This window comes from Stenella coeruleoalba (genome assembly GCF_951394435.1).
Source record: "Stenella coeruleoalba genome assembly, chromosome: 7".
Lineage (NCBI taxonomy): Eukaryota > Metazoa > Chordata > Mammalia > Artiodactyla > Delphinidae > Stenella > Stenella coeruleoalba.
The window spans coordinates 76,604,384-76,620,030 of NC_137153.1; the positions used below are offsets into that span (position 1 = coordinate 76,604,384).

The 15,647-nt window shown below is 36.9% G+C and overlaps 1 protein-coding gene across 1 annotated transcript in view; it reads left to right on the top strand.

Annotated features, from left to right (window-relative positions):
- LOC307188706 (cytochrome P450 1A4-like) overlaps positions 1-15,647 on the top strand; it is a gene marked incomplete at its 5' end in the record, with an annotated part of 80,400 nt that overhangs the window by 14,733 nt on the left and 50,020 nt on the right. Inside the window, 2 exon segments of the mRNA XM_079926190.1 lie at positions 7,666-7,753; positions 8,962-9,063. Of these exon segments, the coding sequence (XP_079782316.1) occupies positions 7,666-7,753; positions 8,962-8,971 (98 nt within the window). The 3' untranslated portion in view covers positions 8,972-9,063.

Genomic DNA, 15,647 nt, shown 5'->3' on the forward strand with positions numbered 1-15,647 from the left:
TACAATAGACAGGTGTACTGATATTTGTTTTAAATATTGGGTTCAGAATAAGAACAAGGTTCTGACTTTAAATATATTTCTTTCCACTGGACTAGGTACTAGGTATTCAAGAGGTCCAAAGAAGGGAGCTAGAGTCACCCAGAGCAGCAGAGAACATTCATGGTGATAATAGGTGGACTGAGCCAGATTTAGAGAGGCAGGGAATGGGACTTGAAGCGGGGGTGGGTTTCTTCAAAATCTATTTTTATGTCTGCTCTTATGTTTTCTGGATTATGAATTTAACTTCAGAGCAAATTGGTGTTTTTACAATGTTACTAATTCCTTTTGATACCTACTAGATATACGTGTGTATTAGTTTGCAAGGGCTGCCATAACAAAATACCACAGCCTGAGTGGCTTTAACAACAGAAATTTGTTTTCTCACAGTTCTGGAGGCTGGAAGTGTAAGATCAAGGTGTCAGCAGTGTTGGTTCCTCCTGAAGGCTCTTTCCTGGGTTTGTAGATGGGCTGTCCTCACATGGCCTTCTCTCAATGGCCACCCATCCCTGTGTCTCTCCTTTTTGTTGTAAGGACAACAGTTATATTCGATTAAAGCCTCATCCCAACAGCCTCATTTTAGCTTAACTATTGGGTTGGCCAAAGAGTTCGTTTGGGTTTTTCCATAAGATGTTACTGGAAAACCCAAACGAACTTTTTGGCCAACCCAATACCTCTTTAAAGACCTTATCTCCCAATACAGTTACATTCTGAGGTACTGGGGTTTGGGATTTCAACATATGAGTTTGCGGCAGGGTGGGGGGGAGATACAATTCAGCCCATAATAACATGTTATGAGAAAAAAAAAGACAGCAATTAAAAAGTTTTTCAGTATAGTACCCAGCACTAAGTATGTGCTTCTTTAATTGAACTTGTTAATGAGCTAAGGCACATAAAGGACATAAAATGGACAGTGAAAAACTAAGAATTTCAGATTGAAGCTTTAAGGGGAGTTGCATTATAAAGGGCTTGAAATCCAGGCGGAAGTTGAGAGCATGTCTGGAGTCTAATTCAAATGGAGAGAGCACTTAGGGATAATGACCTAAGACCATCTGGATGATGACCATCTTGACCAGGATGTTGCAGTGGAAGCCGAGAAGTTAAACAACTGACAGACATTGAGGATTAAAGTCAGGACTTTGTCTTTCTTTCCAAGTACAAATAAATTCAGCATAATCCTTGGGAATAAACAAATTGGATTGCCTGTCCTTTTTTGTAAAAGCTTTTGAAATTATTTGTATTATCCACGTGACAGTGTGTCAAACTGAAACTATCCTTACATTTTTTTCTGTAAAAAACTATCAAATCTTCTGTATATGCACTAATAATGGGGAGGACAGGAACACTATAGGAATATTGTTATCTGTTTATCTGGTATTTTCTTTAAGGAATTGTGTTTTTCTAAAACTCTTATTTTGTTTTTTTTTTAAACAGTAAGCAAATAAGATTCTATACATTTATTTTAACACATTGTATTGTAAAATGCTAATTTTCACTTTAACTCTGCTCCTAAGGCATGATTAGTGTACTGTTGGGCTTTTTGTATAATTCATAAGTTTGCAGTTTATGTAATTTTAGAAACATGGATAAGAATAAGACAGGGAAAAGAACATTTAAAAGCAAAATAGAAATAACTTTTCTTTTTCATTTAATTTCATTTTCATTTAATATGTAACGATGAGCTATTTTTAATTATATGTATTTACTTATCTGGAAATAATTTATTTTATGAAATATAATTAGACGCAACACAGTGTACCAACATTTTATATTGAAATAACTTATAACATAAACACTCTAAATAATCAACTGGAGACTACACACAGAATTCATTATGACGATGGAGCAATTTCTGCATCAGTGGTAATCCAAGACAAGTGAAGTGCTTAAAGCCATTATACATGAAGTAAAAAGAGTAATAGATATTAGATATCCTGCTATACAAAGGTACATATGGATGCTTACCACACTGTGCCCCCCTTGTAGCTACAGCCCCCTGGGGCTTTTGGTAACACCATGAAGATGAAGGTCAGACTAGAAACTCCACTGCATGATGCAAGTGAGCACAGAATGTGTCTGGTCCCAAGTGTTTTTCAGAGACGAAAACTTGCACCAAAATTTATAAAGACATTTATATATTCCCACATTGAAATTCTCTAATTCCTTCCCAGTTAAACCTATACCTCAGATGTGATATCAACCCACATGACAGGGTAAGAAATCAGAACCATTTTTGAGAGGTAGAAGGGGTCTTTGGGGATTTTACTCTCTAAATAATTATTAATTAGGCTGTAAAATCTACAGATCCAGGCTTCCAAGTGTGTGGACACATGATTTGATGTTTCAGATTCACACAGGACGTCCCCACAAAATCCAAGGTTCATACTTTAAACAACAAAAAAGGCACAGTACTATGTACACCTTAAATCAGAAATAGCTAAAGGGAGGTGTTTTACAGCTTAACAGGCTATAAAAAACAAATACCCTATGAGGAATGCACCGTTGGCTTCCCCTTCAGATAAGAATAAAAGCAGGATGCAGGCAACTGATTCTCTATGACACACATTTTTAGCAGTAGGAGAGCTAAAACAAAAATTATAAAAGTTTATATGTCTTTTCTATCCTTCAAGTTATTTACAGAGAATAGTTTACCTTAATTCAACATCACTATCAAGCCCCATCAACCATAAACTACACACATACAGGCAATACTGTTGCCTTTATCTCTACCCCTGTGGATGGAAGCATGTTGCATGAATGAATTTTCCAGCTAAGTGTGATGACCAAGTTCCAAAATGCTCATTTGAATGGATCTTAATTACTGTCTTTCTGATGTCTTAAAATGCATTTACTAAATATAGTTTTATCTTTTTCAGACTTTATATTGACATTTATTTCTAAGGGTAATGCACTGGGCTATAGTCATTTGATGAACTCCTGATCAATCCTCCATCCCTGCCTCAATACCTGCCTTCATTCATTACCTTAATGCTGACCTCCCCAGCTCCCTGCAAGCTCCACAAATGCAGGGCCAAGTCTGCTTGGCTTCCATTGTACCTCCAGTGTCCAGCACTGTTTCAGGCACATAGCAGACAATCGATAACTAGTTGTTCAGTGAATGCAGGAATGAATTAATGATTAAATGAATGAATCTAACGGAGTAGCAAAAGGAAGTATCCGAGATTTTCTAGTATGGGTAGTATTTCTGGCATCTCTGCTCCTATTTTAATTTCTACCTGTTGCCTCAGTCTCAAAATCTGTTCAGTGCTCTCACACCTGTTTAAGCTATAAGGTCCAGACCTCATCAAATACACCCTTAATTCTTTTTTTTTTTAACTCACATTTTTATGACATCAGATCCCAGCTGGATATCATTAGCCTTCCCCCATCCCCACAGGACCACTGTCAAAGTGTGTCCTAGCACTTAGGAAACTATCCAAAAGTAACATCTCAAATGTGCTCCAGAAAAGTCAATGTTTCTCCCGCTCCAACATCTTCATCTTGCCAACACACATGCATACAGATAGGCAGCTGACCATTCATTAACTTCACCAGACACATTTGTTGTCTAATGGCATCTGTCACTTCTCCTGCACACTCTGATGGAGAGAAGGGGTCACTGCTTTCTCCCTGTAATGTTTACACCCAAGGATGGGTGTTGGAGTTTACTTATTTTTCAATGGCTTAACTGAGAGTTAGGAGTAATTCTGAAGAAAGCTTACTTGAGGTTTGGGAATATTGGAAGGAATGACATAAACATACACACAAAATTATGTCCTATGCCCTACTGCTTAAGCCTAGGACTAGATTGTTCCTAGCACCTCATCCTGCACCAGTTCCCTGCTCTCTTTGCTCCCTGTGGACAAGAGCAGTTCCCTGATCCTCTACCTACCCTGCCCCCAGATTCCCATAGGCTTTGTATTTTGTGCTTTCTTTCTCTCTCTCTCTTTCTCTTTTTAGTTAGCTTAGCTAGAGGTTTATCAATTTTATTGATCTTTTCAAAGAACCAGCTTTTGGTGTCATTTATTTTCTCTCTAGTAATTTCTTGTATTCAATTCCATTAATTTCTCCTCTAATTTATATTGCTTTTCTTTGGCTTACTTTGGATTTAGTTTGCTCCTATTTTTCTAGTTTTCTAAGGTGGAAACTTAGTTTATTGATTTTAGATCCTTTTTTCTTTTCTAATATATGTATTCAGTGTTCTAAATTTTCCTCTAATATGACCCAGAATGTGGTCTATCTTTGTGAATATTCCATATAAGCTTGAGAAGAATGTGCATTCTGCTGTTGTGGGATGAAGAAGTCTACAAGATGTCCCTTACTATTTAGTTGATTGATGGTGGAATTAAGTTCAACTGTCTTTACTGATTTTCTGCCTACTGGACCTGTTCATTTCTGATTCCAAACTAAAATTTAAAACTAAATAATGTGTGAAACATGCATGCAAACAGTTAATATTTCTAGCTACTGAATTATTGTGGAAGTTTATTTATTGGCATGGAGAGGTGATATATTTTAAAAAGCTAATGTGAAATATTGCATGTAACTATTAATTATTTTGTGTATATATACACACGGAAAGTGTAAGATGTGACATGCAAATAGAATGCCAACAAAAATATGATTTTTTTTCTATTTCAGCTTATGCTCTAAATATAGTATTGCATTTATTTGAGATTATAAATTTCCTCTACTTCTGTGAATTCACATAGGGGTGAAGAAAGGTTTCAGGGTAGCAAGTACCTATCACAAAATTCATGTGTTTGGTCTAGAGAGGGGATGAATCTTCAGACTAGATGCATGAACTGTGAATTAAAACACCAGGTTATAGAAGTTTTGCATTAATTAAATTAAAACAAAAGCTGGCATCTGAGAATAAAGAAAGAGACACACACTGTTAGTATAAAACCTCAAAAGTCTGGGATCATTCATTGATCAATTAAGAAGCTCTACACACCTACATAACTAGATAAACTATTTAGTTTTTAATGTGTGTTTTTAGGTGCCTACTTTAAGCCAGGCTCTTTAGATGCCAGGCATAATAAAAGATGACTAAAATATGATCTATAACTTCAGAAGCTCTTTAAGATAGAGGTGAATGATAAGTGTGTGTGTGTGCGTGTGTATGTGCATAGATAGCATATAAGTGTGTGTATATATATATATACACAATGATATAGTTAAATGTACATATCTTAATTGTTCTTTCTAAGACTAGTCATAAAAATTCAAGCTTTCTCGTTCCCTCTTCATGCATTCAATGGGGGTGTGTGTTTGAAAATTTCTTTGCAACTTTCTCTTTTTGTGAAGAGTCCTTGACAGGCTGAATGCCCTTTGTTGATCAAGGAGCTTCGTATGGTTCTGCCAACTTACCTCTTTGCACAGCTGGTCACTCTTCTAAGGAGTCTTCATTCTTTGATTCCTTTGTGCCAGCTTGGCCTATGTTATACTATTTCCTAGCATTCCATACTCAGTGGTCCTCACTGGGTTTCACCATGCCTCTCACTATTCTGCTTGGCACTTTGATTTTCATCTATCTATTTAGAATTGCCAACAGGTTTTACCATCTCACAGTAGGTGAGAACAGAGCGGTTTAGAAATTCAGCACCTTGGGATGAGAGTTTAACACAGCTGGAGGGCAGAACGTCACCTACCATCTTAGCAGTGCTTGCTTAGCTTAGTGTCTGGAACATAAAGGCCTTCAACATGTATTCAGAGGAATCACTTCCATTCAAGTGTTTATTGACAATGCACTTCATTGGGCCTCTGTGGGCCAGGGAATAGTACTGTGTGAAAAGGCTCTCCAAAGTTAAAACTGCTGTGGGCAGTGAAGTGATTTACAGGATGATATCTCTTTGGTTAACAATATTCTTACTCTACATGTTTCAGAAATTTGGGAAATGAAGCCAAGTATATGAAAACTATTCTTTGGAGCAGGAGCAATAATAGCTTCGGGTTTTGAAATAAGAATCAAAGGTGGTGGGGGGGTTCCCCGGTGGCACAGTGGTTGAGAGTCTGCCTGCCAGTGCAGGGGACACGGGTTCGAGCCCTGGTCTGGGAGGATCCCACATGCCGCGGAGCAACTAAGCCCGTGAGCCACAATTGCTGAGCCTGCGCGTCTGAAGCCTGTGCTCCGCAACGGGAGAGGCCGCGATAGTGAAAGGCCCGTGCACCGCGGTGAAGAGTGGCCCCCACTCGCCGCAACTAGAAAAAGCCCTCGCAACAGAAACGAAGACCGAACACAGCCAAAAATAAATAAATAAATGAAATTTTTTTAAAAAAGAATCAAAGGTGGTGTTTTCCCCAGATTTGGGGGCAAGATAGATTCGAACCCAGTTACTCTATATATGGAAAGCTGCTGTTTGCTTTTTAGTTAAGATTTTTAAACAATTTCCCCCATTTAAAGAAAGTTAAGTTACTCACTTCTCCTCACCACTGCTTCTTGCTCTATACAACAAACGCAAGTTTGATGAGGAAATTTTTATTAAGGTATCCATACAGAAAAGTGCACAAAATGTAAGTTTAAAGCTTGGTGAATTTTTACAAACTGACCACCACCAGCATTCCACAGCCCCCCAGCCTTTCATTCCTCCTTAGTCTCCAATCTCTGTGCCTCAAGGATAACCCTTATCCTGACTTCCAATGCCATAGTTCAATTTGTCTGTTTTTGAATTGTACATTAAGGGAATGAAACAAAATGTGCCCTTTTGTGCTTGACTTCTTTTGTACCACATTGTGCTTGCAAGATTCATCCATGTTCTATTTGAAAGATCAATCAAGTTGTGTGTAGTTGTATTTCATTCATTCTCATTGTTCATTGCTATCGATTGTTCCATTAGGTGACTATACCAAAATTTATGAATGTATTTTATTGATAGAAGCCACTTGGGTAATTTCTATTTTGGGTCGTTATGAAGAGTGCTGCTATGAACATTCCTGTGCACAGTTTTTGGTGAATATATGTAAACTTTTTCGTTGGCGAATATAAATGTAGGACTGGAATTGCTGAGTCATAAAGCATTTGTTTTTTTAATTGAGAAATTCGAACTAATATTTCAGCATGGTTGTACCAATTTATACCCCCACCAGCAAGCTGAAAAAGTTCTCTGGTTGTTCCACATCCTTTTCAACAGTTGATATTTTCTGTCTTATTTTCTGTATTTTTGGTTTAGCCACAATGATGGCAAACATACCCTTATTAAAGAGACAGATGGTCAGATAAATCCCTGGCCTGTTACCTTACGTGAACTTGATTTTGGCAATGTTAGCTAGTTCATTCTCTCTTAATGAAATGAATCTAGGACAGATTGAGTGCATTCATCCACTGAAGTCTTTCAAAAGTGAATGATCATCCAACCCCCTGCCACTGCCCCCCTCCCCCAAACACAAATGGTCTTAGCTCACAGTTACCAGGGCCTCCTGAGAAAGCAGTTTTTGCCAAGACTGTCTTTTTCCAATTTCTTTGGGAAGAGATTTTACAGGATTTCCCCCATTAATCAAAACAATTTCTGCCTTTAAAATGTATCTCAGTTATTATAATGTCTATGTTTAGTTTATAATTTCAGAGTGATCTAGAAGTGGTTATTTATATCTGTTTATTTTGTAACATATGCCTTTTATATTTTTCAGAATTCTACTTTTCGCTGAAAGAGTCGGTACTGAAAAAACAGGATGTTCTATCAACTCACATTCCTAGAATTCCTTTTTGGTCAGAAGTGTAAGTCTGTTGACCCTTCCAAATTTTGTCTCTCTGACAAGAAAAGAAAATCCAGAAGAGAACATTTTGAGATCGTATTGTTTTCCATTGCCCTTGTGTTTGTTTTGCTCTGTTTCACTCTATTATCCAACTAATACCATTCTGCCTATTATTTACCTATTTTAAAATAAAGACTTGGAGTAATTTTTCATATTTTTCTAGAAGTCTCCCTTGATTAGAAAGGTATTTCTGGGCAATAAAACTTAAGTTTTGACTGTGAAATTCTGTCAATAATTTGAGAAAGTTTGAAATTTCTTTCTGTTGTATGTACAGTAGGTGATCTTATGAATTCCACATGGATTTTATATGCAACAATCCTTCAGTAACTAGTTTCTAAGAAAAATAGAACCTTTTCCATACTTAATTTACAGACCTAGCTTTCAATTTCCTCTTCATTTTGGTTATGGTAAGTTTTGCCATGAAAACATATGTAGTTTTTTCTTTATGGTTTTTGAGATTCCTATCCTACTTAGGAAAGCCTTCTCCACCCCAAATTTATACAAATAGCCTCCTACCATTCCTTCCAATATTTTTCTTTAAAAAAAAAAAAAGTAGGCATCCAATTCTGGATTATCAATCATATCAGCAGCATTTATTAAATTAGGCACTCTTTCTCACTAAGTTAGATAAAAACCACATATATACTTATCTTTCTGTGGATGCTCGACCATATCTGACTAATATATTTATATATTTATGTGCCAATATTACATGTTTTTGATTACAGTGACTTTATAGTTATCTTAGTATCTGAAATTCTCTCACTTTGCCTTACTTGTTCTTATTCAGTATTCATAAATTTCTTGGCTACTTTTAGAGATTTATTTTTGCATTACATATTCCAGAATTATTTTATATAGTTCCACAGAAAAGCTCATTGAGATTATAATTTGAGTTGTGCAAAATTTATGTATTAATTTTAGAAATACCAACATTTCTATGACAGTTCTTTTTCTGGTTGTTTTATGTCCTGCATTTGCATTTCAAATTTTAATTTTTATGTCTTAAACTATTCTTGCTATACTTAGGTCTAAGAATTTTATTGTTTTGTCCATATTATACATGTATATTATTTTTCACTTTAGTTTCAAACATTATTGTTAGGACCGAGAAAAAGTTATTGAGTCTCATGAAGTGTCCAGTCAGAGTTAATCTTGGGACTTTTTCAGGAGCTGCTAGAAGGAGATACTCAAAATGAAAAACATCTTGTCATGAGGAACCTGGGAAACAACTCAACATGAAGGAAAATAGAATCTAGAGGTGGAGACATAGTAAGTACTAGAGCTATTATTTGAATTTCTGGAACAAGCCATATCTGAAACCATTATCATTTGTCCTTTTCAATTACTCAAGCCAATAAGCTTCCCCTATTTCCATTTGATTTAAGCAAGTTTAAGTAGGTCTTATTTTTCTTTGCTTATCAAATGAGGTATGTATAGACATTTGAACTTGACTCTTCCAGATGACTTTGTTGCTGGGAATCTTCAGAAAACTGCCAAGTTACACTCTACTACTGTCATGGAAAAAAATAATTTAATGGTAGTAGAGCTGAACTTAAGAGAGGTGTTGAAATGTTACCAGAGATGTGTAGGATGAAACTGAGATTGCTTCCTTAGAGCCCAGTTTTAAGAGGTACTGATACAATAAAAAGTATGGGGGATTACAAATACAAAACTGTAAAAACAAAGCAAATCAGTTGTGTGAAAGGATGATGAAGGACACTTATCTTCTATTGCCTGTACAATATAAATTTGATACATTAATATTTCCTTTCTAATGGAGAGTTTAGAACTTCATTTGACAATCATTATTTTATTCAAGGCATTTTTATTAATTAAAAAACAAACGTTAATTGTAAGTAGCATAATTATGTTCTTTTGTGTGTGTGTGTGGTACGCGGGCCTGTCACTGTTGTGGCCTCTCCCGTTGCGAAGCACAGGCTCCGGACGCGCAGGTTCAGCAGCCATGGCTTACGGGCCCAGCCGCTCCGCGGCATGTGGGATCCTCCCAGACCGGGGCACGAGCCCGTGTCCCCTGCATCGGCAGGTGGACTCTCAACCACTGAGCCACCAGGGAAGCCCTAATTATGTTCTTTTACTCGAAGAAAATAGAGCTTGAACCCACTATGATGTTCTGAAGTTTCTTTTGTGCCCACCTGTTTATCCAGAAAGCTGGTTTCTTCATTATTGGCTTCCTTACAACCCATCGCACAACTCTGATTTTGTTTATGTTTCAGCTTTAAAGTCATACTGAGGCCAGTCAACAGCTTTCAAATATTTGATCATGTCTGAGATTATATTTAGGGAACTCCTTTGCTTCCTGTTGAAAAATAGTTGAGGCTCAAATAGGATTTGGAATGACCACTTATCACTCAGGGTTTCAAAACGTAACTTTTGTATCAGTTGATAATTCACTTATTCATTCTTTCATTTCACTCCACATAATGTTTAAGTGGGTATCACTATAATCCAGGCACTTTTCTAGGCACAGCATAAACATCACCGGAAAACAAAGATCTTGCTCTCATGGAACTTAGATTCCAAAAAGGACAGAGCAAATAAACCTATAAGCAAAATATAAATTATGTCAAGTGGTGGTAAGTACTATGAATTAATGTGAAGTAGAGTAAGGATAGAGAATGCAGGTGGGGAGGGGTGAGGATCCCCTTTCATATGATAGTGAGGAAAGTTCCCTTTGATAAGGTGACCTTTATGCAAAGAGTTGTAGTGAAGTTAAGTACTAAATGGATATCTAAGGAAAGCACATTTTGGACAAGTTAAGAGACTCTGAGACACAAGTATGCTAAGCATATTTAAAAAGTAGCAAGAACATCTAAACGGCTGGAGTAGACTGAGGATCCAGGAGAAACAGGCAGCACGTGGAGGGGGGCTTGATCATAAGGGATATGATATTTGTTCTAGAAGATTGCTCTGTTTGTATATGAGAATAGACTGTAGAAGGGCAAGTGTAAAGAGCTACTACACACCTGCAAGATGGTTGCTAAGAAATGACATTAAATTTTTCACCGTGGAGGTCATTAATGACCTTGACAAGATTAGTGTAGAAAAAATAAATTTTATGTTTCAAAATTATACATTTTCTTATAACATTTCTTATATAGAAAAGTTACACATTTTCTATAGCACCCTCTTCTGGGCTTTCAGTGAAGCGGCTATTACAGTAACACAGAAGAGAGATGATGGTGCTTGGACAGGGAACACTAAGTGAGACATGGTCAAATTTGATACATTTTGAAAATAGATGAAGAGAATTTGCTGGATGTGAAACAGAGGGCTTGTATCAATGTTCTATCAGAAAAGATATGGCACATTTAATTAAGATAACTAGCGAGGTGTTTAATAAAGGAATTATTTAGAAAGATGTGAGCAGGGTATAGAGGAACACAAGGAATAGTACAATGCCCTGAAGAATGAATATAAAAACCTGTGTTAAGCGGAATTTTAACAGACTTGCCTTAAGGAAAACACCCAGCTCAAAATTGCCCCATGAGGATATAGATGAAGGAATCAGTACTTTGACCTGCCTCCACAGGAGCAAAGGTTCCCATTGACTAAAACCAATTGCAAAACAAAGGACAAGGGAGAACCTTGATTTAGCTCCTACAGGTCAGCTTTCAGTGTCATGCATCAGGGTGTGGAAGGGTGGAGAATGAATCTGGAGAGACAAATGGAAGATATCCAGGATGACTCTATGCACTTGGCTCGAGTAACTAGAACTGCATGAGGATCAGTGTGTGTGTGTGTGTGTATGTGTGTGTGTGTGTGTGTGTGTGCGTGCGTGTGTGTGTGTGTGTGCATGCGTGTGTGTATGTGTTAAAAAAAGATAGATCGAAAGAAATTGAAGTAGAATTTTGTATAACACAGTTTTAAGATGGCAACATGAGAGTAAATGTGAATTTTTAAAAAGTGTGTCCAGACTTCCCAGAAGAAGTTAAGATTGAAGATATAGTATTAGGAATTTTAAGTCTAAAGCTGGTATTTAAACCCCCAGAACTGGATGAAATCACCTAGGCAATGAGTACAGATGGAGAAGAGTTTATGAAAATAATCCAGAGGAACAGACAAAGGGGACAGCAAAAACATTTTTTTCAAAAAGGAAGAAGTCATTAGTTATGTCAAAAGCTGTTAATAGCTAGAGCAAAATAATTTCTGAGAAATGACGTTAAATTTTTCAGTGTAGAGATCGTTAACGACCTTGACAAGATTAGTGTAGATAAAAATTTTGTGTTTCAATAGAAACTATGCTTTTTCTGACAACCCTTCTGGGTTATCAGATTGGAGCCCAGTTCATTGCCTTTGAGCTATTTTGCAACTCTTTGTAAATGTGGGTAACTGATAGTAAATTCTGACTTGTCTGATAGTATTTAATGAACATTTTCTATCCAGTTTGGTAGTGACTTGATTGGCTTGGAAAAACCACAGTTTTGTCTCCATTTGCAATTCATTTCAATATTCCTTCAATCCATATGAATTTGTACTGTTTTGAGTTTTCCTTTGAACCGGTTATAGCATGGGCCTGGTTCTATTCATAAGAATAAAAGAATTTCTTTAACACACGTCCATTTTTCATCTATGTTAAAATCATGATTTTTACCTTTTTCTGAAAATTATCTTTTAACATTAGTTTTGGTGTAGTGATGTGGGCAAAAAATTGACTCAAATATATTTAATAGAAAATGGGGTCAAGATAGCTGATTTGATATTCAGAAAAATCTTTTTTGGTAAAGCACATTGAAAAATTTCAATACAATTTAACTATCACTTTTTTAAAGCTTGGTGGGAAAGCAGAGACCTGAAATGAAAAGAAAGCCATGAAGAGGGGGTGAGTGAGTACTAGATGTGCCCTTGGGACAGGAAATGAAGCTTGGGACCAGAGCTGAGTAGGAGGTAGGACCCCTGGCATAAGCTGGGATTCTTCAAAGGGCAAAATCTCGCGGGAAAAAGCTGCTTTCCATTACATGGAAATGGTGAAAGTATTTGCCTTCTTTCGTCTTAGCTCTAGTTGAGGTAGGATAAAAGAAGAAAAATTATCCCTGAGAATTCTAACCACAAGCTAGCACACACCTTGTTTGTTTGAGGAACTGGAAAAAGGCAGGTTTAAAGACAACGGAATGAACTCTTGGCTAGTTTCATGTCTGTCACCTCCTTGTTACCCTAATGTTGCCAATGATAACTTCTCAATTTCATTAGATAACTCAGCCATGAGGGTATCTCTTGATTCACATTATGAAAGCCCAAACACGATTCTTTTGTTGCAGTGTACACATGCAGGTAACCGGCTATTAAAATCTACAGATTCCACCGTTCTGATCCCCATATCACAAGAATTGATTTCTTACATTATAATGATATTTACTTGAGTTTTTATTTTGTCATTTGATCCTCCAGTCAATGTATTTACCCAGGCAAAAACATTAAAAAACGAAAAAGTTGTTCTCAAGTAATTTCCTCCTCTCTCCTCACATTTTTTATTTTCTTTGAAACCAACACTATTTTCCTTGGCTGAGATGGACAGTTAGTTAAAATGATATTTCCTGGGGAAAAAAAATTCTCAGAATGAGAAACTAAACTTGAACTAAATTGTAAATGTCTTAGTCCAAAATCTCAGAAAGAGCATGTATTTTTAAAATAAACTTGGACCTTTCTCTGAGCTCCACTCCCATAATAATTCAATTTGAACCTACTTAGGTGCTCTCTCACTCACATCCATCTGATGAAAAGCAAAGCAATTGGGGGAAGTCCTTTGGTCTCGTGCCCATTTGGTTACCTCTAGATGCCTTGTCTTAGCTCATATAGGCTACTGAAATCTGAGAGCCTTGGGTTTCTGTCCCATCTGGAAGCCCAGCAAATTTTGCAGAGGCTATGAACCTGAGCCCAGACTCCAGCCTCTCAAGCATACCATGCAGCCATCCCATTCCCACCTAACCAAAAACTCTTCTCACTTCCTGGGATACTGGGAGGAAGCCAGCTGCAGATTCCAATTGAGAACTTCCAGATCTCCCTTCACATCCTCAACTTCTGGAGGGCACATCCTCTTCTTCCTCCTCTTTTCCAGGAGATACTTGGCTCCCTTTCCCTTCCTGGGCATAATCCTTTCAAGTACTAGGAAGACAATTATCCTTTGATTCCTACAGCAAAACCTCGTATAAGCCAAGAAAGCATGAAAGGACTGACTACCTTCTTGGAGTGGATGGGAGTGGGAAAAAGTGCATCAAGGAAAAAGCACAAGTTAATATCTCAATCAATTATACTGTCTCACAACTTTTGCAGGAGTACCCTCCCCTCATAACCTGAAATACCTGATAAAAGAAGGCAAGGCCCATCACTAACATGCAGTTCAATTTGTGAGTGTTTGAAGGAGTGCCCTAAACCTCCATCAGTAGCCTAGCCTTTATAATCTGATTACACTCACCATTTTTTTATTCCTGAGATCTGAAACCAGAAGGAGGAAGGAAACTTAAATTAAAAATGTCACCACTCATTTATTTAAAAGTTATGTCATTCTACATATGCGGATGCATTATATTCTCTTGCAGTTTATCTAAACGCTTTACACTAGCTGTACCCTTCAGGACATTAAAGAAATGGAATCATCTCTTGACTGCCCATGGGCAGATGAGACTGAGGTGGAAAGACTTTGCCAGGAATAATAGATGAATGTTGCTTTTGGTAAGAGACCAATGGAAATATGTTTCCTTTTTATAAAAGGCTTGTCAAATATTCATTTATAATTAAATTAAAGATATTGTTGCACTGAAAATGAGGAGTAATCATTCCTCAACATACTAGAAAGCTATCTTGGAGCATAAGGGCTCACAGACAGATGACACTTCAATGAACATGTGTTTGTAGGAGGCTGACCTGGGCCAGGAATGAACGATTGTTAGCTTTAGTTTCTTGGGGATGTGTTAATTGATTGAGAAATTTAAAAGTTGGATTTTTGTGATTGCTTTTTTAACCTGTCAGTGTGTTCTTAACTAAAATCGTATTATATTGACATTTTACTCTTCTCACTCATTATTTCAGTGTGAGAAATAGGTCAGGGAAGTAAGCATTCTGTAAATATCCTTTTACATCACATTTACTGTGTGGAACTGGGAATCTCTAAAGTTCCAGTGACTTTGTACTTATGAAGGGGCCACGGAAGACATCTGTGAAAACCAGAAGAAAACCTCACAGGAAAAGCGCTGAATAAAGGATGGCCATGTGTGTTGGTGTGCCAGCACTTCTTCATAACAGCACCACATTTCCAATAGTCTCCTGTTTCATTATATGACTGAAAATATAATTTTATTTAAAGTTGGCATCACTAACAAATAGTCAAATCTCAATTCCCAATGTTTGATTGGTTGTGTGCTTTTCTGTTTTGTTTTCTTTTTGTATGTGGGAGGCAAGGGACCCAGCCAGCCTGTCTGGATGTTAGAATATATATACTCTAGCACCACCTACTGGGCATTAGTTTGCAGTGCCCCAAATTACAAAAAACTAAACCCCCAAATCTGATTCTTTCCCCAAACTTTCATTTTCTTGCTTTTTCTCCTCCCTACCTTTTTATTTCCTGTTGCTTCTGTATTCAATGTTCTTTATTTCCTTCTACCTATTAGAAATATTCTTTTTCAATATAATTCTCATACGCAGTTTTCTCAAACAAATACTTTTACGACATGTGGACAGATTGAAGATGAGGAAAGAAAAGGTTCTTGCCAGGTCTTTACCTTAAAGTGATAACTAATGGCAAATTAGATTCAGAAAGGCATTATTTTATATATTAAATATTAACATTAATATTTAGCATTTCTATGCCTAGACTCCTTTGAATCCCGACTTTTCCACTA